The sequence below is a fragment of the Perissodus microlepis genome, chromosome 5, assembly GCF_051167445.1.
Source record: "Perissodus microlepis isolate ML-2025 ecotype Zambia chromosome 5, ASM5116744v1, whole genome shotgun sequence".
Lineage (NCBI taxonomy): Eukaryota > Metazoa > Chordata > Actinopteri > Cichliformes > Cichlidae > Perissodus > Perissodus microlepis.
The window spans coordinates 5,633,180-5,660,523 of NC_140465.1; the positions used below are offsets into that span (position 1 = coordinate 5,633,180).

The window sequence follows — 27,344 nt, forward strand, 5'->3', positions numbered from 1 at the left end:
GTATCCCTGTAGTTGCTGGTGTGGTTGTTGTGGGCTATTGTACTGTCACCACACCCAGCAATGTTCTAACATGAAATGCATGGCAACATCACTGAAGCATTATCAAGTTTATCAACAGCCTTTACGCTCTGATTAAGTGTCCTGTAGTCCTGCAGTTTACTATATATAAGCCTGTCTGGACGCAGTAAAAAGCAGTGAAACTGATTCTGTCTAGAAAGACGTAGCAGCAAATCTGTCCACAGCATTAGTGTCTATGGGTACACAGCTCATGGCAATTACTGACAGCTGACTGAGGAAATTTTTACTGGTGCTAATTTGGCATTATGTGAACACAGAGAGTGAAAATAACGGGGCTCAAACTGTAGTTCACAATGTAAAGCATTATGGGACTTGTAGTTCTAAACCTTGTCTCACAAAAAGTATGGCAAAGAAAAATAACAAGGGTTAAACCCCACAAACGCTCAGTGGGATCACTTTACTATGGAGGAAAGTTTGTGACTTGGTCTACTGTCATCAGGTACTTTTTAAAGCTTTGACGTATGTTGGGGCAAATTATCATGTTACGCATCCTTCACAGCAAAGGAGCAAAGAAAATAAAAGCAATCAGGGGGCATCTCTGTGCTGAATTTACTTGCAGTCTGATGCAGGTAACCAAAGCCACCATAGGAAAAACACAGCTGATGAGGTGTGACTTTGCTGACACACAGTAAGCATGGTTTAGGTTGCTTACTCATTAAAGCTGTGTTGGAAACTAAAGGAAGAGTGATATTTCTAATTGATTAAGAAGTCTGCAGCTTTATCTAATTATATCATAAGGCCAATAAATCTTACTCCGTGTCACAAATCTGCTTCAGTGGAAGCATACAACTCACCAAAATCTTAGCTTTTATGCAAAGGACGGCTAAAACGGGAGATCAACAGATGAACCTGGTAATTTTTCCTTTAAGGATTCTGAACTCAAAAAAGTTTGGTGCACTCAATATTACAAAACTCCAATTACAAGCACATGTAGTGCACACTTACACACCCACATCACACACTCACTTCAGCTTATATACCTCACATAAACATGTGCACATTTGCAGGCCCTGGCTCTTGCCTGGTGGAGGAGACCACTGGCAACATACATAAACAAACCACAACCAGATGTCTGTGAGCTGAGCACCACCCCACCCAAACGGAGCTGTCAGTCCCCCCTCTGTGTTTTTGCAGAGCCATGACTCGCAAGTCCTCCATAAACCTTCCAACTCTTCGTATATGAAACGCGCGCAAAGGAATTGCCAACAGAGACCAGAGAGCAGTACGCAGCTCTTGATTTAACAGTGCCGACCCGCAACCTCTAACCATACGGGCTTCGCTACTATAGAAGGGCCATATATTTATGTGTTTTTGTAAATGCTAGCCTCTGTCCTTGCCAATCAAGTCATGTTCCTATATGAAAAGTAAGAGTGAGCCGTGACTTCACCATGTATGGAACAAACATGACTTTAGGTTGCTTGGTAGAGCATCCTCATTCCCCTTGCTCTCCCTTCATCTGGTAACATTTGTGGTGACCATCTGGTTAAACCCTAAGAAGCACGGCGTGTGGCCATATAAGTGGTGTGGTCTAGGATTTTGGTGTGGTAATGTGATATACAGTACAGACAGACTCTACACTTTTACAGAAGCACACACTTCTTATCCTCAGAGACTTTAGACTTCAAAGACAGTTTTCAAACATAGCAGGGTTACGTTAAAAATGCATCCAAGACACAGCAGAAAAGGGAAATGTTATGAACCCCTGGGAAGCATCACATGGTTGAGTTTGTATCCATAGTTAATATACCTGAGTTTGGGGTTTTGTTTATTCTAGTATTTGAAGTTTCTTGCATTGCCTCTATTTTGGGTCCCAGCCTTGTTTATTCTTATTCTTGTAGTGCCTTTCAGTTTTGTGATGTACTTACAGTTTGCTTGTTCTCTTTAAGTTAGCCTTCATGTCTTCCTACTGATAGTTTCCTTGTCTCTGTATTTAGCTGAGTTCTTTTTCCTAATTTACTTGATAACTAGTTGTCTCGTGTGTCTTGCTTTCAGTTTAACTTCCTCCCCTGTGATTGTCTTGATTACTTTTTGTCTTGTTTTCAATTCCCAGTTAGTCCTCAGTGTGTATATATAGTTCTGTCCTTCCTCACACACAGACACATAGTCCCTCTAAGCATCTGTCTATCTTCCCCTTGTTCTTTCAGTTTTTCCTGGAACTCTTGGATTTCTGCTGTGTGCTAAATTTGGTGTTTTTGCTTTTAAGCCAGACTTCAAGGTAAATTTTTTCTTATCAGTCTGCTTTGCATCCTTCCTTTGGGTCATTCACTCTACAAAGCTGACAGAAAAAGAGGAGAAAATAGGTGGGACAGATGCCATGTTCACAAAAACAAAGTGCAAAAAACAGACTTTGCAAGTAAATATGCGGCACGGCACGCATGAAGCATACGATCTCCACTGAAGCTTTCATTGCAAGATTTAAATAAATGTGCACAGGTGAGGCTCGACCCTCATGTTTGGGAAGGTTTTGGTAAGGTTAAATTAGGAAGGAGGGTGCTGGTAGTGCATTTGTTTATCCATAAGTAAATGATATACTTTTTGTATCATGCTGTTAATGGCAGGAACACATACAATCCTCTGCACAATGGCTAATTAACTCAGGAAGTGGTCCTAGTAACCAATACCACATGCTAGAAAGTCCGGGAAAGGTGTCCAGCAGACAGGCAGATAACTTCCAGACCACAACACAGAGTTTCATTTTAGAAAGATGGTTGAATTGTAAGGCAATGTCTTCACTGAAGTAATCATTAAAAATTCAGTGTTTTCAAAGAAACTGCACTAAAATTATTGTCACCAATAATTTTGGGTAAGCTGAGGCTCCTCTCGCCTTTTTAATAGTGCAGGATATGGAGAACTGTAATCCGCCATAAAATTGCCCCACAGCTTGCTGTAGAAGCATCCAGCTGCAGCCTTGCAAACCAAGTTCATGACACCACCACCCTCACCATTACACTAACTTTAACCCTATGCATGACACACCCACTTCCCTACAGCACAGCTGCAATCAGATATATGTGGTTTGTGTTGCCCACTTTCTTCTGAAGTGGTTTAATGAGACCTGAAGAAATACTTTATCTCAATGACCAATTCCTAATACTCGCATTAGCAACAGAGGGTTTAAACAGGTTTTGATTTGTATTTGCTGTTTTGCTTAAAATGCCTGATGTTGTGCTTTACAGGCGCTACTGGCACCACCAAACTGTAGCAATTCGGCTTTTAATTGTGAGAATAACATTATTATAATAATAATAATAATAATAATAATAATAGGCAACATCTTCAAACTGCTTGTTTAACTTTACCATCCCTGCATCTGTTTCTACATGCATGCAACAGTGTATTGTCACAGCGTTTTGTATTATCCTATCATTAGATGATGTACATACCTTCTGCTCTATGAGCTGTTCTGTCTCGTAATTGAGGATGGGTCTGAGGCCATGTTGGTCTAGCGGGGCCTGTGGATCCAAACTGAAATTAAGGCTGATGTAAATGGGGGACAGTTTATCCCGAAATTCTTCCTCAGGCTGAAAGAGAAAGAAGCAACTGCATTAGAAGCTGAGAAATCTGTATGTTTAAATAAAAGAAAGCTACCAAGTGCGATTTCTGAAAATAAGAACAGATTTTACAGCAAAAACTGGCCTACATAACTTTTTCATTGTAGTAACTAATGTCTGGTGTGGCTCACTCTGACTCCTTAGCACACCTGTCTCCTTAGTGAACCAGTCCCATGGATCTGATGACTGAACCATCCCTTAATTATACTGCTACAGGCTCAAGTTCTTTTGCTCTCAGTCTTGGTATTCTCTCCTTTTTTCCTCTTTCCCTTGTCCCCCAAACATTTGCCTCAAACATCCGACCTTCCCTGAACCTGGTTATGCCAAAGTGTCTTTTCCTGTTGAATGGGAGTTCTTCTTTCCCACCATCACCAAGTTCTTGCTCATAAGGGATTGTCAGTCGGACTGTTGGTTATCTTATACTATAAGACTTATAGTATAAAGCACTTTGAGGCAACTGTTGTTCTGAATTGGCACTATGCAAAAACATAAATTGTGTGAGTGAGATCAGTTTTAGTAGATACAGATTGATTGGTTTTTTTTATTGCTTTTAGAGTATTTATAGGATATATGTAAGTTAAGGATCTTTACCTGACATTTACAATAACCCCCTGCAAGCTAAACTCCACAAAACTTGTGCTGAGAAGGAAAAAAATACCAGTGCTACTGCTAGCTAGCTTTTAGGTTAGCTAACAAAATACCAGTGATACTGCTAGCTAGCTTTTAGTTTGGCTAATGGGGGATTCAAACCTGTATTCGCTTATTTCAGTGTTCAACCACATAGAGTGAAGGATTCTGGGTATACAACATATGCAGTCATTCAAATGACCAACAGCTTGATGTGGCTGATGGTGTCTATAAGTGGATGATTTTAATTTTGATTTTGAAAGGTGGACGAAGCAAGAAGCATGAAAAAAAACACAAAAAGAATTAAAATTAAAACAGCATGAAACACACAGAAAAGTGGCTTTTAGTGCACCTATTTTTATCACTTGGTTTCACTTCAGCTCTTTGTATGAAAAATCAGTCAGCAAAGCTATGTGTAGGACAAAGGTACAACTGTGTTTGAGCCCCAAAACTGTTGATCAGAGAACAACAAATTGGTTTGTTTCTGGTTATGGGGTAAAGGAGAGGCTGGCAATATCAACTTGTTATGCACTGAGGTAAAGTCAATACAACCAGAGGTTATAATGCACGCAACTGATGAACTGACTCAAATTGCTAAGCTAAATTGAAAGGGATTTTGATATTATAACAGCAGTGATATAACAAGTTAGTTTTTAAAGTAATATTACCTTTAAAATGGCCTGAGCGTGTTTAAAGTTAATATCATGTTGCCTGATTTCCCTTTGCATAAACACAATGATGTGGCTCTTTTAAAGAAAGAGTACAGAGTACACAGACAGATAAGTGCTGACTGACATGAGTGCATGTTTGTCAGTTTCTACTCTGGTCTCTTATCCTGTCAGAGACCAAAGTGCTCTGCTCATTATATCTTACAGTGAACATCCACACGTATGACATAAGCGCCTTTGTCAGGCACAATCTTTGATCAGGTCACCACTAAGTGATGAGAGGATTGGTACTGAAGCGGTTTCACCTCACGTAGCACTTCAAACAGCAACTTCAAACCCTGTTATTAGGAAATGACTTCAACCTCGGTATTAGCTGAAAGTTAAGTGCATTCACCTGGCTCTGCAGGTGCAAACCAGTCTCTGATTAGACGGCTCCAATGAAAAGCAGCAGGGCTGGAGTCTTTTCCAAACATTAAGAAGTAGAAAATTTGCAAAAATTATTAAAAGCATACTTATGAAATGGTTGGTCTGAAGAATAAGGGCTGTTTGCACAATTACTTTCATGTTTGTAAATGATGTGTGCTTGTTCTCCTGCCCAGATGATAGCATGAAATATGAGCGACTATTTGCAGGCTTATTATCATAGTTCTGCCTGTAAGTACATTTCTGTCCCTGCGTGTGTTTATAACTGAAAATTGCTGGGTGTACTTATCATTATAGCCAATATCTCCTCACCAAAATGCAATTTGCATATCTTTTAGCCTTTAAATTATTAAATGTTTTTCATTCCTTACAAAAGATTTGCAAAGCTCATGAATGATTCAGATTCACTGTTTATGTTAACTTTTGTTAGATATGTTGTCCTTTTTTAATGTTTTTTATATGTTAACTATGGTACCAACTTTCAGTACGTACATGCATAAGAAATACTGATCAGTAATCTTACTAGTGGTTGTCATAAAACACATGTCATTTTTTTCTCTCCCTCTTTTTTTGTGGTTCAAATTGACAGGAAATGTGGTGAAAGAGATCAGGGGAACGGCATGCGCCAAAGGTCCAGATGACCATCTGAACTAGTTGTATTTGATGAGAAACTGGAATGAGACTCAAGAGAAAGATTCAGAAAGGTAAGAGAAAGAGCTTGAGGTCTTTCTTGCTTTAAAATGTTGTCACAGAATAAAAATTAAGTTTTTGTTGCTGAATTATTCGGTTCATGGATGTATTTCACTGTATTTTTGTACTTTTCAGAGGCTCCAAATCAAGTTATGAATGCTTTATAAGCAATCATGCTAATTATTTAGCTTCATTCATTTCTTATTCATTGAGGAGCACCTCATGTTACAGTCACACAGTGGCTGGACACAGCAGCACAACCAAAACTATTGTGACAGAGTACAAAGAACTTGCAGTCTTGTTGCTGATGAACAGCAGCTCTGTGAACATTAACAGTCAGTTGTGCTACGGTGATAAAACAGTTTTAAGATTGAGTAAGTCGGTTATCAGTTTGCAACTGAAGTTGGCGTTTACTCACAAACTGTGATAATATGATGAGTTACGGTCATTTATATTCCCAAAATCGATCGTGTTTCTCTTTCACAGCAGGAAAAAGGCTCGTTGCTACCACCTTTTTACCCGTCCTGGATAACGTGATATAATTTACGTGATATCATGATATCACGGGGCACTAAGATTTCTAACTGGTTGTAAACCTTTAACACATCACTGTACTTTCTGTTCTCTGGCTGACTGCTTCCCACTGGCCTTACACAGGATGGCTCATTGGTATAATTTTATCTATAAATCTATTTGTGGTTTACTCCCCTCTTATTTATCAGACTCTTACAGAACTTGGAAAGAAGGCATTCTCGTTTTCTGCCCAGTTCTCATTGGATGCATTACAGAAGGATTCGCAGCTCTCTCAGTTGCAGATTTAAAAAAATGAAAAAATGACCTTGTAAAATCATCACTATGGGAACTTGTTCCTGTTTTTGAAATGACTGTGTAAACATTAGGCTATTCTTTGTTGTCGCAATTTCATTATTGTTGTAATTTTAATATGTTTGTCTGAAACAGGTCTCTCTTGTAAATGAGACATTGAGTCTCAGTGGGACTGCCTGAATAAATAAAGGTCAAATAAAATAAAATAAATACAAATATGGTAAAAATCAGAAATATTTTCCCATCTGTTGTAAATCTGTTATTATCTACATATACAGAAATTCATATTAAGCAGAACTTCACATTAACTACTTATCATTCAGAGTGTAGACAGAACCTCGTAGATTTGAAACAGAAATGAAGACATTTCTCCAGAAATAATGACATGGGCGCTCAGAAACGTCTCTTTTATACAGAAATGTAACCAGTTGGCAACCAGTTAAGTGAAGTACCCTATTACAAAGAGATCTGTGCAGTGCAGACTGCAACTGCAACATGTTATTTGCAAGCCTTTGCCAATGGAGAACCTGAACGTGATTGCAATCAGACCACAACAGTTTGGAGACAGGTTGCTTCCCACTACGTGACCTGTGCAATTCCTTTGACATGAAAAGTGGCTACCCAGAAGCTGAGGGTATTGTATGTTCAACCTCTAGGCGACCAGTTGCTTTACAGCTATTTCCCCTCAAAAGCATTCAGTGGGATCATTGGGCAACCGCTGATTTTTCCTAGTCACAAGGAGGTTGCAGTCCTATATCTTCTCTAGTTTGACTAGATAAATAAATTCTACCTGACCAAAGCAAAAGGTTTGCTAAAAAAAATCAAATGGAAAACATTCGCTCAATCTGCTTGACCTCAAGGTGCAAACACAGCTTGTGTGACTGACCCGCAGATAGATATTGCTGTTGTGACACAGGGGCTTTCTGTTGGTGAGGTTAAAGGTCTTCACTAGGCTGGGCTGCTGGCTGTCCAGGAACAGAGTCCTCCTGATAGACTCCTTCTGCTTCTGCTTCCCACTGTCCAACTGCACCTCTGCCACGAAGCCTTAAAAAAATGTATGACACACACATCTATGTTTCACACAAATATGCCAGTTGGTGCAAAGCACATACACGAACGCATATGTGCTCAGCCGTCTGTGTTTGCCTGGCCACATGCAAACACACACATATGCAGGAGTAAATATTATTATGGCAAACAGCCTTTGTGTGCTATTTTGTTCTCTGTACAGAAACATAGAGAGCATTGCTGCAGACCACATGACAACAACTATGCAGAGAACAGAGACAATACACACCCACTCACTTCAAATAAACACACACGCACTTTTCTAAACTGCCGGAGCCCACCAAGTTACCCCGTGTTTACACAATTGTTCTTTTATCTTGATCTTAACTGCCAAATTGACCACAGTGAGGGCTAGCATACTTGTGGCTGCACAAAGAAAGCAAGGTAATGGGGACCATCTGTGCGTTTGTGTGTGCATGTGTGCGTGTGTGTGTGTGTGTGCGTGCCTCACCTAGATGAGAGGGGAGGTGCTTCCCATTAGCCAGCAGGCAGAAAGTGATGCTGACGCTGGAGGTTTAAGACAGACAAAAATATTTTTTAAAAATTAGCATGCAGAGCTAGCAGGGATGTCTTGACTTTATTTGAGCCGTAGCTCTGTCTTCCTCAGAAAGTATCCCCTATTGATAGATTTATTGTTTTGGGGTTTTTTCCCTGCACTAAGTCAGTGTGCATTAAGCATCTACAGTATGCCTCTATCAGGCAGCTGTTCAGTAAATAAAGTGAATAATTATGGTTCTTCTCTTAGGGAGACCAAATACAAGGGCCCTTTGATGCTACCTGTGCTTATCCTAAGTCAAAATCAAACTGTATCCTTTTTTATTGTTAATAATTCATTAAAAAAATCTAGTATTGTGCTTCTTAAATGAGAAATAGCAGAAAAAGTGTGGGAACCAGTGTATCTAAATCGACACTGTGCAATAAATTCAGATACAGATTAGAATGGCCAAATTCAGTCTAAGACTGTTTGCAACCTTCTGAAGACCAAATTCTGCAGAAAGTAATCTGATGACAGAAAGTACTCCCTCTCTTAAAATTTAGGATTGTATGTATTAAGCAATAATTTAAAAAAACATATCTGATTCTTAGCAGGTCTTAAAATTAGGAAAATTCAACCTCAGATGAACCATGAGAAGATGTTTGGTCATAATGCACAGCACCACATTTATAGAAAACATCTCATAGTAACTGCAGCACCACCAAGCACATTGTTGAGTTGAGCATGAACTGGTCTGTACACCAAAGTATTCTAGAGTCAAATGTGAGGCCGTCTGTCTGACAACCAAAGTCTGGACAAAATCGGGTCATGAAACAGGTCAACGATCGCAAGCACAGCAGCAAATCTACAACAGAACGGCTGAAAAAGAAGAGAGTCAAGGTGTTACAGTGGTCCACTCAAAATCCAGACCTCAAACTGGCCAGAATGGTGTGGTAGGACCTTAAGAGAGCTGTGCATAAACAGATGCCCGCAAACCTCAATGAACTGAAGCAACGTTGTAAAGTAGAGTGGGCAAAGATTCCACCACAATGATGCGAAACTGGGTCATACGGAAAATGATTACCTAAAGTTATTGCTGCTAACGGTGGCTCTAGACACAGGTGGATTTAAGTTTTTACACACTGCATTTGAGCTTTTTAAATAAATAAATAAAATAGTTTAGTGTTGTTGTTTTGCTTTTATATTTGCCTAACTTTAGAACCTGCTAAGTACCAGATGTTTGTTATTATTACCTCATTATATAAGCGTAGAACTGAAATAAGGTAGATTTTCTGTGTACCGTGACTGTAACATTATACTGGACAAAGCAGAAGGTGTGATGGGAAACGATGCTCACAGAGGGAAATGGATGGTTGGATTAACCAGTTAAAACAAGAAGATCCACTGCTCAGCTCCTGCAGTCAGCAGGTGTGGCAGATTGGTAGAGATCAGAATAAAACACTGGAATGCTCCAGTCTATGTTTATGCAACATCCCCAGACAGCTTTCAATTAGATACAAAAATGTTGTCAGTTTGATCTGATTCTAAATGAATTCCAGCCATCCTTGGCCATTTACTTACATTTAAACCAAAGTAAACACTGACTCTAAATGTGCTGGAATAATAACACAAAGTCAGCACTTAACAATTACACTATGTGCTTGAATGGTGCACATAAAAGCACAGGAAACAAGCTGTGTAAATCTGTTTGCCGACACCTGGGAGCTGCTTGGCATCTCGCTGGATCACGTTCTTCATATGTTTTCAGGAGTTTTGTCATTTCGTGAGATCTACTTCTCCTCTGATTGTACACAGATTTATTTATCCTCTCTAGGCAAACTTGTGATTTGTAAGTTTGGGTTATGTTTGACTTCACCCTCACAGACATGGTTAGGCACAATTCATCTCAGCTGGACACATGACCAGCTGATATGCAACATCACTACGTTCTACAATCCTACTCCCACTGCTTACTCTAAAGTCTTTCATTGCAACCCCCAACCGGTCGCAGCAGATGGCCCCGCCCCTCCCTGAGCCTGGTTCTGCTGAAGGTTTCTTCCTGTTAAAAAGGAGTTTTTCCTTCCCACTGTCACCATGTGTTTGCTCATAGGGGACTGTCTGACTGTTGGGGTTGTCTCTGTATTATCGTAGGATCCTTACCTTAAAATATAAAGCGCCTTGTGATTTGGTGCAGAACCAAGAGCAAAAAAAGCTACAGTCTAACACCTCAGACACCCGAGCTTTATTCCTCAGAATTATAGCACATAAAAGTGAGGGAATTTAAATGAAAAGTAAAAATTCTTGTCATGTTTAATATTAGCTGTTGTAACTATGAAAACACATGAAAGGTCCCTTTTAGGAGCTCTAGCTTTGAAATGCACACACGTACATGAATGTAGTGTCAAACAACATCTTGTTCATTCATTCCATAAAACTTACAAACCTTTTCCAACCTTTTCAAAGCCTCCGTCTCCTTCCCAACTTTCTTTTCATTCCTCCATGTAGCTACTCCACCTTTCCCCCTACCTCCCCATCTTCTCCTCTCTCCCTCTGTTTCCGTTTTGTTTCCACGGCAGCAAAAAATACAGCAATAAGCATGAAAACAAGACTCGCTTGTATCAACATCAGAGTCAGATACAAAGACACCAGGCAGCTTGGCAAACACCCCACAACAGCATTTAAAGGTTCCACACTGAATCCAATGGTTAAAGTGAACTTGTGGAAAGAGCTTTATTGGGACTGAAAGCTGGGAGAATTTTACTCCTTGTTTTTCCACAGATTCTAAGAATACTCTGTGTTCAGAGGAGGAAACTGGCAAACATGAAGTCATTTGACATTCTCTTGAGGTAAAGCACTGACTAAGATGTGTGTTACATAATTTAGGAGATGCTCCATAACCTCAGAGAACTGTTGAGTTGCTCTTAAACTTTTTTGGTAGACCATTAAAGAAACTTCCACTACAGCGGTGAGTGCCAAAGGCTCGATCAAACTGTGTATAATCCGCCTATTAATAAGCATATGTTTCGAACTCTGAACAGGAAAATACCTTACCAAGACACAGAAAGACTTTTATTCCCTGTGGTCAGCATGCAGTGCTTCTCCTCCTGGTTGAACATGGTCGGCTGTACTGTGAGAGACGCGCTGGTGTTCACTATTGGCCGAGCTCTGATTGCAGACACGAGACAAGAATGAGTAGAATGGTCTGCATGATTGTGATTACGTTACTAAAAGTTTAAACATACCTGTAGAGGACAGCTTTATCTACCCCAAAAGCACCGACAATCAGGTCTGCAAGAAGAGGAAAGTGACTTAAATCAATAAATGAAATGAAACAAAGAAGAAGCGTTGATAGAGATCTGTTGGAGCCTTTTCTGCAATACCTGGGTACCCGTTTTGATCTAGATCTCTGTTGCCTCGCACAGTAAAGCCAAAACTGGCCGGGAAAGAGCTGAAAGCCCACTGGCCCGAGAGCATCTGAGTGGGGGTGTCCTTCAGTCCTCCAACATGACCGTTGTAGATGAAAACCGACCCCTGCTGGTCGTCTCCTCCGTACGGACAGCCGATAGCTACGTCTGATCGTAAACAGCAACAAGACTTTGTTAACTACATGTATATTATTATGCAAGGCAGCACAACGCACTCATATTCCTTCAACAACAAAATAATGAAGAACAATTGTTCTAGGACTGACAGTTGTTTTTCAAGGAGCAGACTTCAGTCATTTGCTGTGTTTATTCGTTATTTACATTGTTAGACTTTGGCTGAATCTTGAATGAATGAAGTGTAGACTCTGTCAGTGTGTCTGTTAGCTCAGCCAAGCTATCGTTCACAGTTGGAAAAGCATCTGAGGCAGTTTAAACGAGTGCTGAAACATGAAATCAGTCACTACACCCTTTCCTTTATACTGACTCAGTCAATAAACAAGCAAAACATTTGGCTCTTTATGCTGCGCAAATGTGAGGATTTGCTTCTCCCTGTTTATATGATTGGCACTTTTCACCCTTTTCTCGATCTTTTTATAGCATTAAACAACCAAAGAAGAAACTCATTAGACAAATGGACACTTGAATGCAGATCTGTATGAAAGAAACTACTTCATGGGACAGAAACCAAATCTAAAAAAACAAACTGAGTGCAGTATTATTTCTGGTTGGCAACAACGTTCACCTCAGCCAGCACTCCCAACAGATCTGCTAATCTGCCAGCCCACAGACAGTTGAGCTGGTACACTTCTTATTTGCACACAAGAGGGCCACTTTTGGCTAAAGGCTTCACCACAGCAAGTAGCTCTGCAGATTTTGTTTCAGAAACATTTTCATTTATATTTGACAACGCCAAAGGCATTTGTGTCTCTAGTTAGAATTGAACCAGGAACCTTCTGCTTGCCAAGAAAACCACTACACTACACTCTCATGTCATATTGCCAAAATCTCATAGAGTGGCTCCTTTAAGGGTGCTTTAGCATTGATCCTGTTTCCTTTGCAACCCACCTTTACCCCAGATTATCAATTTCATGCTATTTCTGACTTAATCAAGGTTATGTCTTTTGTCAGTTAGGCCTTTTCTGTTTCTGCAGCTCTCCCATCACATATGCCTGGAATTTCAGGGAGGAACAAGAACAGAGGCATGCATCTGAAAATAAATGACTCCAGATGGAAAAATAATCTTACTTTAACTAACGTGGTCTCAAAAGAAAAGGTGGCATGGTGGTGAATGATGCCTCAAATTTAAAAAAAGCCTTCCTTTTTCTCCAGATGCACTAGTTTCCTCCCACAGTCCAAAGACATGCATGTTAGGTTCAACAGTGCGCCTGTGAGGCTGTCTGTATCTACTGTATGTGTTAATGGTATGATGAACTGGAAACTTGTCAAGGGTTTAACTCTCCCTCTACACCAGGCTCCAGTTTCCCTGCACCCCTAAGCTCTGTAAGTGGTTAAGACAATGGGTGGATTTTCCAATAGAATTACATAAGTTATAGTAAAGTATGTTCAGAAATGGGGTTATGACCTATAGTGTAACAACTGAATTATTTTGTCTCGTTCTGGTCTATGTTCAGCACATTCTCTATGATGCAAATTTACCATTGAAACCATCTTGGTTGAGGTCACCCAACGGGGCCAGAGAGGTGCCAAACCGGCTGAAGGCCTGAAGACCCAGGAGGTGAGACTGACTTGGTTCCAGCTCCAGAGGACCCCTCTGTAGATACACATACACTTTTCCCAACTCCTCCAGACGCCCGTTAGACCCCCGATGCATGAACAGCGGCGCTCCCACCACCAGGTCATCCAGACTGGAGTTATGGGCAAAAAGCAAATTATGAAGCTTTATTCTTTCCCCATGAAGACAACAGGAAGACCCTGTACCCTCAATGACACCTCCATATATATCAATAAAGAGTTGTTTTGATGACCAGTAAACTGTATAGTCAGAGATCACCCTGATTAATGTCTGATGCACCCCAATAATTTATTCTGGAAGCAGGTCTGACAGAAACCACTCAGTTTAGAAAAGAGTAGCAATAGTTACTCTTGTACATGAATTAATTACCAGAAAATCCATTGGGTTTTTTTTAATTTAAAGACAGAAATTTGATGTAATGTATGAGTTTTAATTTGTATCATATTTGCTACATCTGATATTTTTTGTAATTGCAGTTGTTTAAAAGGTGTTGTGGAATTTGGGGGTTTTTCAGAGGAAAAGCACACTTGGCTTCACAGGGTTAAATGAGGACAGGATGAGAAAATTAGGACATTAACACAGACAATAAGATACAAAGAGTCTAATTTGAGTCAAAGCCACATAACCAGAGAATGATTTTAGGTGCTCCCCTTTTAGTATTTGCCTTTAACACACAATGAAATGAAAAAATGCATGTTCCAAAATGTAATCCTCCTTTTCCCTTTTATGTAAATTTAGGAGTTTGCAGCATTGTGACTCAGCTTGAGATTAACGTAATCAAATGTGATTTGCGGTGACTAGCTAAAAGGGCAACTCATATAAAACTGCACTGACTGTTAGCTAGCGCCGATAGCTGATTTTTGCGTGTGTGGATTTCATCTGGAAATAATAAAGTCTGCCACTACATTTACATTTGAGCTTTCTCGCTAAGCCACGACTACTTCTCTCACAGTCCAACCATAGATTTGATTTAAATGCCTGTTGTATTCAGTTTCATTTAGCACTATGTCACACTACAGTTGCTAAATATGGCCTAACTGCCCTTTCACTGTGACTTCCAGTAACATTAACATTCTGGAAAAGCCTCTTATTCTACACAGATACTGTACAGTGTGTTGAGTCCTTTGAGTGAGGTTAACACTGTATGTGACATCATGACTGAAAGCGTAGAGCGGAACAAAGAAGGGTGTGAGCTTTAGAAAGTTCTCAGGGTTTAACTTGCTACACTGTGACTCTTCTACTAGTAAATTTTGAAATTCTAAAAGAAGAAGGGAGTGAGGAAGTGAGAATGGCAAAAAAAACTCATTGCACAGAACGAGAATACTCTCGGGGGGAAATTTTAATGACACATTAGAAAGCATGAGTAATTGAACCACTGTGGGAAATGTCCAAAAGTCACACTGTTGACCTCTGTTTCAAATGTTTTTAGTTTCTTGTTTTAGCTGATCGTATCTCTCCCATTTCATCACTCACTGCTGATATTTTGTGCCACCATGACAGTCGCTTACCCGTCGCTGTTGATGTCAGTGGTTGCCACTGCGTAGCCAAAGTAGGACCCCATCTGGAATGCATTACAAACAAGACCCAGTTAGCCTGTAATCATACCACAGCGCACAGATCCCTTTCTTTTCTTTCATTTTCTCTCTCTACGTTTCCTTTTTATCTTTCCACCACCACCCCCAGAAGCTTTCTTTTTCTCTCTCAATCCCACAATCCCCTGGGGTCTCCTCTCCTCCACATCAGTGTTGACGCTCCTGTAAGTTCGAGTTGAGGTAGGGGGTCTGAGGATTGACAACTACAACTCCTTTAAAGCACACCCCAAGAAAATGCTTGTGGGACTTGGGCTTTCCGGTTTAATTTCATGCCATGTATGAGCATGTATGATAAATAAGGGTCATGTTACATCCTCGTTTGACTCTGATTTCAAAGTGATTTGTAGTATAGCGTCACTGAAGGGTTTCCAACACTGGAAACCTTTGTGAAAAACAACACTGAATGCTAGGATTGCTTTCCCGTCGTGCACATGCAAAGCAGCTCGTAACATAAATCACTGAGGCTCAGGATAAAGTTCTAATGCAGCAATGTAAAACTCTGGCATTACTGTTTTGCCCTACACTCAAAGTCCAAGAAAACACAATCAAGTGCTCTGGTAATGTTCTTCTGAGGTCTGGTGAGCTGTGGTGAGAACAGCAAGCTAGGAAAAGTCAACCACTGATGGCTTTTCAGTCATCAGCCACAACGTCTGGGGTTCCTTTAATAGCTCTACAAACTGCGTCAGGTTTGTAGAGATGAGGACCAGGCCACAAAGTTCTGTAACAAAGTGGCAAAAATCAATACAGCAGTGCCAAACATATTAAAATATTCACACATTTGTGCTGCTCGTGCCTTTTGCAGTATTTTTTAAATTGAAATCAGCTAAAAAAAAAAACTGTGAAACAGTCCAAAATGTTTGATCTCCAGTCTTGGTGAGAAAAATTCGACACATCAGTGTCTGTGTGCATTGCAACCCTACATCCAAAAAGGTTGATTCTGTTCATCTGGATGTAGCTACATCCAGATGAACAGAATCAACCTTTTGGGATTTGCCTACCTGGATGCATGCATCAAGACATTGCAACCCTACAGTTTATGGGCACAGCTTGCTAACCAGCTTGGTAGGGTTTGCCATAAAGCTGAAGCAAAGGCTTTTAAATATGAAGTCCACAAACAAATGATGGTGATGTAAATGTAGCATTGTCTGTTTTTAATTAAGAGCCTTTTTTTTTTTACCCATTCATTAAAGCTGCCCTAACCTGAATGCTAATGGTAGTTTATAATTGCCCTTCACCAAAGAAGCTGTCGCTGATGAACAAAGTGGAACACCAAAAGCAGACAAGGTTAGTGACCAAAGGTTAATGAGCAACGCAGTCAAACTGCTAACTCTGAAGTTTAATTTAAACTTCTTCATTGACTCTACGTATGTAGAGCCTACAATTTAACCTACACCCACTTTGCATTTGTACACGTGACGCTGTACCGCTCTGCAACTTTTCTGCCAAGCGACCGACACTGTCGTTTTCAACAGCAAAGCAACACGACCTCTTGGAGAAAGGCTTTCTGGTGTGTTTTCACAGCTGATCTCTACATCACAGTCTGAGCACCCATAGAGAGACCAGCAACAGAGAGAGGAGCCTCATTAGCCGGGAGTTTACACCAGATCACTCTCACTATGACCTGACAGTTTATCCGGCGCCCTCCACCCTCAGATGGACACCTCTGAGCACTTACTGATGACCTCCCAGGCTGCGCCGCACACGCATAAACGCACGATTGGCCATATGCTTTACCATGAGTCCAGGTGTCACATGCTCTCGCATCAGCAAAGTCTAATGACGTAACTGGTATGTCACAACTCAAGCAATACCATTACCTTTGTGTCACATGACAGTTTGCACAGGGAAAGAGTTTTTAGTTTCTGTACCTGTTCCCCTTCTACAGTTTGTCTGTGACCCCACCCTAAAGTCAATTCAGTGTCAGAGTTGAGGGACAAGATCCAAATTTAGCTAAATTAATAAAACCAAAATGTGTGACAAAAATTGTCCTTTTCATTTACTGGTTTTAACCTACATTTTTAAGCAAATACAATAAACACAGAATGAAAATTTATTCTGGATGTAAATGAAACATGTACTCATATTTCCATTCCAGGTCAAAGGAAGGGGCTTCTGAACGCCCTCTACAAATGACTCATCACCACCCTTCACCTTTTCCACCACTAGAGAATTGATAAATAATATTTTAATGATAGTAAAGGGTAACTTTGTAATCTAGCACTTACATTTTCACAGGAAATTAAGTAGGTGGTTAATAGATGACATTTCACACCTTCAGCTGCACAGCATTGAAAGTTAACATGTCAAAAATAAAGCTCGATGACTAACTGAGCTAAATATACCAACGTGATTAATCTGTGGGCTTTATTTAAAGGAATTCTGTTCAGCACTGGTGCTCTTCAGCTCTGACTGTCTTTAAAAATGCACATCCTGAATCAATATGCTGACCACTGTCTTGGTGTCTGCTAACTCTGGGTTTGATTAACAGCTTTTAGAAACCACGAGCTGTGCGTACTGTGACCTGCAGCTCTGACCCTGGCGTAGGCCTCTTCTCCACAGGGCAAATTCCTTCATCTCCAACCCTCCATTGCACATGCCACTTTAAATATAGGACCATACATGAAAACAGCAGTCAGGCAAAAAAAACATCCAGTCACACTTGTACGTACCTGCTCCCCTGTCAGGTTTAGCAGAGATTTCAGATCACTTCCATTTAATATGGACACCTATATCAGAACAGAAGAGAGTTAGCCATTAAAACCCGTGCGTTGAGAACCTTCACGTTGCCTCACGTTTCCTATTTGTACTGCAAAAATCAAGAAGAACATAGGAACTCCTTACTAAACCATACAGCATGAGTCCTTTTGGAACTCCTGTGACAAAATCTGTGAAAAGAAAAGTAACAACATAATTATCAGATTTATTTTGGGAGGGGGGGATCTGAATGTTTTGGCTTCCTGAAAGGCTAATAACACCTTTCTGTTACTACACAAACACGTTTATCGAGACAAAGCAGCAATCCCCGCACTCAGCCATGCATTTTGGTTCTCAGTACTGTAAATATGACCCTCACCTTCCTCACCATCCCCGCTGAACTCGCCACTAGCCACAGAGTAACCTGCAGGAGAGAGGACAGAAACAGCTTGAAGTGGTGGATACAATAAAAGTATATTTTTGCCTACATGCCTTAACCCTGTGAGGTGGAAATCATCATGACACCAACACAAACGCTGCCCCATCAGAATATGTTGTTTTTGTTTTTTCAGTTGTTCTTGTAAGTCTTGGTAACCATGGGACAAAAAAATCATCATTCTGACTGTCGCTCATCAAAAGCTTATTTCCATTTTTCTATAAACATTAATCTGAAAAAATAATGTAACCCTTTTTATTAATCTTTGAGGTCTAAGTCGGTGGTGACCTCAGCTGTAACTCTAACTCTAACCATCAGACTAAATCATTTTTTTAAATACATTTTTTCACAAGTCCTGGCAGTCAGGAAACAAAGAAAATAATCCTTCTTACTTTCATACTATTTGTTCCATGCAAGCAGAACCACATGGCTATCTGCTGGCCAATTATACTCTACTTATACCACACTACACTTGTACTTAGGCAATGCTATGAATACTGTGAGGTATTATACACAGAATGACAGCAAATAAACAATAAAAATAAATGTATTCTTGGAAAAAAACTGCAAATATTTTGTGATGCATTGGCAAGACGTAAGCATACATGCAACATAAGGGCCCTCAAAAATTGATATGTCTTTTAAAAAATTGATTTTAAATCCCAGTTGTTTGGATTTTTGTATATATCTTGTTGATTTGGCCCCCCCAGAATGTGATCTTCTGTTTCCATGTGTTTGTTTCACATCACGTTCAACGCACGGCAGGTCTTAAACATCACAGGCATTCAACTTAACTGACGACAATTCATTCCAGTAAAGCTGAAAATGTTTTTTTATTTTGTCAAACTTTATTGTAAATTTTCAGTGTTTTGTGGGCATTGTTGATCATTCTTCTGTTACTCAAAGAATAGATATAATTATATATAGATAACAAAGACTTAAGAAAACAGACATAAAACAAAAACTGCCCATAGGACGGGTTTATGCTGGGAATGGTAAAGGTGCTTCCTTACCCAGGTAACTGTCATCATAGCTTCCCTGCACCTGTCGGGTTTGAATCTGCCCGGCGACCGACAGCAGAAAGTAGGCAGGATAGTAGGCCTTAACAATCTCCTCTGTAGTGGCAGAGATCAGCTGACCTTCAGAACAGACCAATAACAAAGGGTCGTGAGGCATGTGTATCTTGAACTTTGGTTCCCAATTATTTATCCATTCTCCATGAAGAAGAAAAAAACACTGGAGGATGTGTTCTAAAACAGCCATACGGCATCACATTCCTCTCAGCTCACCTTGCCAGTAAAAGCTGCCTGGTCCTCCAAGCACAACCCTCCCATCCTGAAAAAAACACACACACAACAGTAGTTTGAGCTGAGGAATCTGTGTGTCACCAGTTTCAAATAAACTGTGCATGTTTGGTGCACACAGTGTAATCTCCACTGCTTTGATCAGCCAAAAGAGAGAAACACTGACCATGTTCCTGCATAAAACTAGCAAACATTTCTCTTACCTTGGTGAAGTCAGCACTGAATCCCCCCTGACAATAGCCCTGTCCAGCAGGTCCATGTCTTTCTGCAGTGAGCAGCAACAAAACATATTAAATATCAATACATTTATTGAACAACAACTTCACGTTGTTCATAACATCTCTGCCAATAATGGAGTTGCAACCTTTGACATCTGTAGTTAGGGGTAGGGTGTCAATTAGAATAACTCTCTAAGGTTTAAGTTGTCATAAGAGAACCCAAACCCTGTGTAATCCAAATATATAGCTTTGTTACCAAATTGTTATCCTGAAGCTTTTCAGAAATAATCACTCTGACATGCATCAAACACAAATGTAGAGTTGGAGTGGGGTTACGGTTATGGTTAGCACCTATGATGGCTTATATCATAAGGTACAATGCTAAAATGAGTGTGTAAGACTTCATTTGAAAGGTTTATCCAACATTTTAGTACAAATCCAACGCTAACCCTAATTGTGGGTGAGCTGCTGGTCACCTGGTGGATTAAGATGTGAAATCCCCTGAAAGGTAGCTGTTGCTGCACTAGCTTACCTGTTCGGCATGGTGCAAACTCCACAAATCTTTTGAGGTTGTCTACAGCGAGGTAGCAGGTTCCTGTAACATCGGAGAAGGGTATGTCGTGTTCAGCCCTCCAGTAGTATCTGGGAGCACAAGCCTGGAGACCAGAGAAAGAAGACTCAATAAAAATTTTTTAACTTTACTCTTAAACCTCCTTACAGTTGTTAAGCTACTAGTGCATCGAGTGTGTAACGAGACAAAAAATCTGTTAAGACTCTGGACTTGCTGCCTACAGTAAGAAACTTCAATGGCCAAGTCATAGTATAGCATAAGCTGACTAGTCACCTAGCCAAACCAAATCGCCAAACAAACCAAGACGATTGTGAAGAAGTAGAAAAAAAAGAGCCACTTGGCTTGTCCTGAGGTTTTGCTCCTGGTCTCTTAAGCTATTGAGTTAGCTGTTGTGTTAAAATGCAATGATAAAGTGTGCTGACCAAGCTTTACTGTTGGGTGTGAGACTGTGTTTCCGAAACCCCATATTAAAGAATTACTGACAACAAAGTCTGCACTATATGTTAACAGCTGTTCAATTAAACAAATATGCCACAGGTCACTTCAGCAAAATTATGCAATCTAGCCAATGAGCTATTCTTACCAGGACGCTGCTACCATGGGCACGCACAGTAGCTCCGAACCACTGATGAGACTTGAACTCAACCTGAGTGTTCACGTCATTTATATAAAAATACCGGTCACCTGTGAAAACACAGAAGAAAACCCAAAAGATTTATAGTTACCACACAGTTTGGTTCTCAGAAAGCAGGACTAGAAGGAAACTTCAGTGATGTCAGGAGTTGCTATTTTAACTCTGATCACCGTGTTGTGTTTGACTTTTGTGCTGTCTGGGCTTCATTTGAGAGAGTTCCCCACATGTTCTTGGCTTTTTACATGGATATTTTATGGCCTTCTTCCCGGGGTCTGCAGTCTTAATCCATCCTCCATGCTATGGCAGACATCAAACAGCTCAAAAGGACTTGGACCTTGTTGTTACTGTAACCCAAACGGTCGTATTTGATTGTCAAGATGTGTTTTAAGAAGAGGCCCTGGCAATACTAAGGCAACGATGAGGAAAGGTTTGGTGGAGTGTAAGGAGAATGTGCCAAAGAGTTTTAATCTTGCAACTTCAGCAACATTACACCTCCAGATTTTTGCTTTTTCAGGGACATTCTGTTAAAATAATTAATTTGGGAAACTAAGACAGTTTTCCAAGTTCAACTGCTTTTCCTGGTCCACAAAACTTGACTCAGCTGAGCCAAGTTGCCTTTATGTCCTTTGGAGCACAGTTAAAACAAGAACCACTTCACTAAGTGGCAAATAAAAGTTGTAGAGATTTGCTATCGGACAATTTCTTGCACACGCATGCTTTTTGTCTCACACGCATAAAAAGGAACATTCAGGATCCCTGATCGCTTAACAAACCCTAACGCCTTCTGCATGCCTGAATGAGAACACTTGTCTTCAGTCCCTGTTTAAGCACTCAAATAATGTAAATTATACTTATAATGTGGCTTTAACTGTAAGCTTAACCGTGGTGATTTTCTTGATATATGTTCCTGCTGTCTCTACTAGAGTGGTGACATTAAACTCTCCTGGCTGCAGTTCAGGGTGCCTGTTTGGTTAATGGAGTCTGGCCTACGTCCTCCAACACACCATTAATCCTGAGGCCTGAAATGGGAAAAGCGAGACTACTGAATGTAAATGTATGTGGTGTGTGACTGTAAGCGTGGTTTTAAGTGTTTTCTAATACACTATATCAAGTTTCCGAGACCATTTGTGTTTGTAAACATCTTGCGAGTGTATATTTATGTGCGCAGAGTTTGCACAGCCACATTTCTCGGTCTGTGCAAACCACAATTTGATATCAGCACGCAGTCGGTCGTGATAAGTTGCACTCTCTGATCCTCAAACGGTGGTCCTTATCGTTTCCTGCATTTCTGATGGAGGTGATTGTTTTCCTGGCAGGGCCCGGGGAAGGCCGGGTCCTCTGGGGTCCTTGTCCCCGTAATGACTCTGCGCTAATTAAAGAGCACTCACAACACTGGGCCCCGAGTCGAGGAGAAAAATCAAAGCTCTGTGAAAACACTGCAAACGCAGCTCATTGCCCAAAATGGAAACCTTAGAGAGGGGTGGGGTTGAGGAAAGACTCAGTCACCATTAAAACTCAGGAAAGACATCAAAGGCTAGTTTCAATCAAAACACATGGCCCCTAGATCGGGCGATGGAAGATGGCAGGGAGCCGCACTCCTGACCTCAAGGTCAAGCACAGCGGCGCTTAACTGGGGAAGCTACCCATAGCTTCTCTCAGCCACTTTAATGGCGAGGTAAAGACAGCTGTGCGTTTACTACACATTCTGTTTCAACTATTTCACGGTACCTTTGGGGAAAGTGACATTTTAATACTGTGGAACAATATGACCTACGAGCCACTGCTGTGATTATGATGTAGGGAGAATCGTCTCCCTTGGATTTTAAATATTGAGCATGATTTTTATCTGTGCTGGTGCAAAGAAGACAACCGTTAATTTAGATTTAACGAGACACCCTACCTTGCTTGTCAAAGCTGATAATGGTGCAGTTATTTTGGCTCCACGGGCACATGTACACAGCTCCTCCTTCAGTGATGTTGGGCTGGCTGGTGTTGGCTTTCGGGGCACCGATCAAAATGTTGATGCTAGAGCAGCAGAAAAGAAAATATGACCAATTTCTGTACAGAAGCTAAATTCCAAAACTATATCTACATACATTTTTTGGTGATCTCAAGACAGTAAGAAAGTCATGAACCCTTCCTGGCTGTAGCTTCTAGACATGAACACAGAAATGATAATATCCTTTCACTTGAGCAAGAAATCAAATATGTCCATTTCCCCAAATGCTGCACAATTCCTTTAATCAGAACTCAAATGATGACAAAGAGGAAACCAGACTCTGACAGTCTGTACTGCCGGCTATGAAAACACAGCCATAAAGATTTGAGAAGTTAGATCACATTGTTTTGTTTATGGAAGTTTGTAAAGTTCAGCACAACTGTTTCATAGAGGTATGTTAAGAACATTTAAAGAGCAATTTGTAGCTATTACCTCAGCATTCCCACCGATCCCTGCCATTACCAGTTACTTTTACACCAGATGTTAGATACAGTTACAGGACGCTGTCTGGCACTGCTAAACATAAATCTACAGACAACACCAAGACTTATAGTCATTTATCCTGCCCTCCATTTTAATGCTCTGACCCCAATCTGAATCCTAACCTTAACTCCAGGCGTAGGAAATAAAGATATGCAGTTTTTGTTCGCACAAGTCTTTGCAACCAGGGGTGAAATTAACTGATATACATGAAAAAATGTACATTTTTTTCCCAAATAAGTCCAGTTTGCCTCCGAAATTAGTAGTTTCACCTTCTACACATTAGTCCACATCACTGAAGGTTCACTTTATACCCCTCTGTGGTTTCTATTGGCAAACTTAAAAGGCAGTTTTTTCTGCACCTGCAATCTGCTTTGCAACCCACTTTAACCCAACTCTTCCTTTCATCCTGTGTCTGACTTAATGTCATGTATGTTGTCTGCTAAAACCTCAGAGTGCTGCATAAGTCCCAGTCCAGCTTTGTCTATTCTGGGCTACAGTCTTGTTTTGCTCTGCCCACCTCCAGCTTCATGTTCTCACATGAAAGGTAGAAAAAATCCCAGAACAAAGCCTTTTTCTCCAAATATAAATTGGACCTTGGACCTATCCTGGTTATAGTTAAATTTCTGTTCTTATATTTGGTCCTACATAGGTGACTCTGACCTGTTTGGAAATTATAGACTCAAAGTGTTGCGATGACAACACGTTGGTCCCAGAGTATTGTAGCTCTTTTTCACTTTAATGAATGGCAATCATCTTTCTCAAAGCCTTGTTTAGGTATGGTTTTAGCCTTTGATTTGTTTAGAAAGACAAAGACGTGGTCATTTGCTTTTTTGTCTTACAATAACGAGAGGCTATTTATGCAAATACAGTAACTCAGTGTTTTCACTTAGCGCACAACCATGTGGCAGCTCCTTTAGGTTAAAGAGATATAGATTTCTATCTCTCAGTTATTACTTTCGTGCTGAACGTACTTTTGCTTTGTAGCTAGAAAATTAAACAAACATTGGTGGAAAAAATGGGAGAGTAGACAAGAAGTATCCTGAGATGGTTGTGCATATTTTCATGATATACTTTAAAGACAGTCTGGAAATCAACAAAGCAAGAACACACATTAATGTGACCTATCAAAAGCTGTTCTAAACATTTGCTTGCATGGATATAGATAAATATCATGCAAATATACACCTACACCTGTTATTCATGCAGCCCTGCTAAAAAACTCCAGAGCAAATGGCACAGCTTAAGACAGTGGTGACTGATGACATTAGCAGATATCAGACAGACTCTGTACTCTCCCCATCCCCCAAAATGTCTTAGGAATATTTACACGGCTGGATGAGCTTTCCTTATAAACCATTCACTCCACAGCCACTAAGGAGTGCAGGGTACAGGCTTTCAGTGGCTCACTTTTTCAAATCAGTATATAACTTTTATTCACTCTCTGAGGTGACTAAAAACACTAGAGCTACAAATCCTGAACAATAGGATGTTTATCAGTAGAATGACACTATTGAGACCCGAAATTACAGGATTCCTTTCCTTGAACTCATGTTCAACAGGAACAGCTGCAAACAGGAAAGAAGCTCAGGAGCAGTACAACGTATAATTTTTAGTGAAAGATTTATGACCTCCATTGAATTTACTCACAGTCACATTATTCCAAAATAGGTTGTGTCCTAATGGTGGCATATTTATACACAAAATTATATTTATTTGTGTAGTTTCACCACATCGGGTCTGTAAAATGATCCAAACAAAGAACTGGTAGAACTGCTCATGACCTACAGGCCTATTGATCCTGTGATAGGGATCAGTACTGTCTGTAGACACAACCTGATTAGCATGGTTGGGAACTGCTAACGTGCATCACAGTGCTGTCACTGTTCAGATTTCTCAAGATTTTATCAGGGTTCTTATAATAAACAGGATATGGTGTTTACATGAACTGGACCCCCATACCAAAAATCTGCTGTATTCGGTTAACATGTAAATATACTCACTGAACTCACACATCTGTGTGTGGCCCAGAATTCCCTGAAATGCTGCTCCCTTAGTGTCTTTACACTTGTGACCATGAGATCATTACTGAACCTCTATGAGTAATTAGAGCAACAGGCAAGTGTAATAACCGAATCTCCAAAACTGAATCAAAGTAGTGGAAAAAAAGAATATTTTGGTGGCGGTAAGAGACTACAGGAAGTTTTTAAAAAATCATCTTGGTATTCTAAACGTCTGTAAGAAATTTCATTTCAACACTGCAGACTATAGCCTGGATGTAGCCACATTACATTGGTTATTAGTTTTCCTTATAAAGCCTCAATACAGCATTTTGTTCACCAACACGTACGTTTTTCTGGAGCCAGTTTTCAGCTGCTGATATAGATATCTGCTAATCAGTGTTAAGTAACAAACCAATACAGTGTTAGAAATTCCCTCATGACCTCTGAAGCCCTGCGTACTGTAATACTGGAAGGACCATTAGAAATTAAAATGAATCAATTTATTAAGCTGTAGGTATTACAGGTACTGCACTGCAGTGGTTTGTGTCATATCTATCTAATAGACTCCAACTTGTGCATGTAAATGGAGAGTCCTCTTCACACACTGAGGTTAATTATGGAGTTCCACAGGGTTCAGTGCTAGGACTAATTCTGTTTACATTATAAATGCTTCCCTTAGGCAGCATCATTAGAAGACATAGTATACATTTTCACTGCTATGCAGATGACACCCAACTCTCTCTATCTATGAAGCCAGATAACACACACCAATTAGTTAAACTGCAGGAATGTCTTAAAGACATAAATACCTGGATGGCCGCTAACTTTCTGCTTCTTAATTCAGATAAAACTGAGGTTATTGTACTCGGCCCTGAAAATCTTAGAAATATGGTATCTAACCAGATTCTTACTCTGGATGGCATTACCTTGGCCTCCAGTAACGCTGTGAGGAACCTTGGTGTGATTTTTGACCAGGACATGTCCTTCAACGCACATATTAAACAAATATGTAAGACTGCGTTCTTCCATTTGCGCAACATCTCTAAAGTTAGAAATATCCTGTCTCAGAGTGATGCTGAAAAACTAGCTCATGCATTTATTACTTCCAGGCTGGACGACTGTAATTCATTATTATCAGGATGTCCAAAAAACTCCCTGAAAAGCCTTCAGCTAATCCAAAATGCTGCAGCAAGAGTCCTGACAGGGACTAGAAAGAGAGAGCAGATTTCTCCTGTTTTGGCTTCCCTTCATTGGCTTCCTGTTAAATCCAGAATTGAATTCAAAATCCTGCTCCTCACATACAAGGTCTTAAATAATCAGGCCCCATCTTATCTTAATGACCTTGTAGTACCAAATCAGCCTATTAGAGCACTTCGCTCTCGCACTGCAGGCTTACTTGTTGTTCCTGGAGTATTTAAAAGTAGAATGGGAGGCAGAGCCTTCAGTTTTCAGGCCCCTCTTCTGTGGAACCAGCTTCCAGTTTGGATTCGGGAGACAGACACTATCTCTACTTTCAAAATTAGGCTTCAAACTTTCCTTTTTGCTAAAGCATATAGTTAGGGCTGGATCAGGTGACCCTGAATCCTCCCTTAGTTATGCTGCAATAGACGTAGGCTGCCGGGGGATTCCCATGATGCATTGAGTTTTTCCTTTCCAGTCACCTTTCTCACTCACTATGTGTTAATAGACCTCTCTGCATTGAATCATATCTGTTATTAACCTCTGTCTCTCTTCCACAGCATGTCTTTCATCCTGTTTTTCTTCTCTCGCCCCAACCGGTCGCAGCAGATGGCCCCGCCCCTCCCTGAGCCTGGTTCTGCCGGAGGTTTC

The 27,344-nt window shown here is 40.4% G+C and overlaps 1 protein-coding gene across 1 annotated transcript in view; it reads right to left on the reverse strand.

Annotated features, from left to right (window-relative positions):
* Positions 1-27,344, reverse strand: part of LOC146386441 (integrin alpha-5-like) — a 57,956-nt gene that overhangs the window by 19,936 nt on the left and 10,676 nt on the right. Inside the window, exons 2-18 of the mRNA XM_084927495.1 lie at positions 22,933-23,057; positions 20,982-21,082; positions 20,360-20,483; positions 19,813-19,874; positions 19,595-19,640; positions 19,319-19,444; positions 18,249-18,293; positions 18,017-18,060; positions 17,845-17,901; positions 15,092-15,144; positions 13,487-13,695; positions 11,786-11,977; positions 11,648-11,693; positions 11,457-11,570; positions 8,382-8,437; positions 7,749-7,906; positions 3,462-3,599 (exon numbers count right to left, since the gene is read on the reverse strand). Coding sequence (XP_084783621.1) covers positions 3,462-3,599; positions 7,749-7,906; positions 8,382-8,437; positions 11,457-11,570; positions 11,648-11,693; positions 11,786-11,977; positions 13,487-13,695; positions 15,092-15,144; positions 17,845-17,901; positions 18,017-18,060; positions 18,249-18,293; positions 19,319-19,444; positions 19,595-19,640; positions 19,813-19,874; positions 20,360-20,483; positions 20,982-21,082; positions 22,933-23,057 — 1,696 coding nt within the window. The remainder of the gene's footprint in view (positions 1-3,461; positions 3,600-7,748; positions 7,907-8,381; positions 8,438-11,456; positions 11,571-11,647; positions 11,694-11,785; positions 11,978-13,486; positions 13,696-15,091; positions 15,145-17,844; positions 17,902-18,016; positions 18,061-18,248; positions 18,294-19,318; positions 19,445-19,594; positions 19,641-19,812; positions 19,875-20,359; positions 20,484-20,981; positions 21,083-22,932; positions 23,058-27,344) is intronic.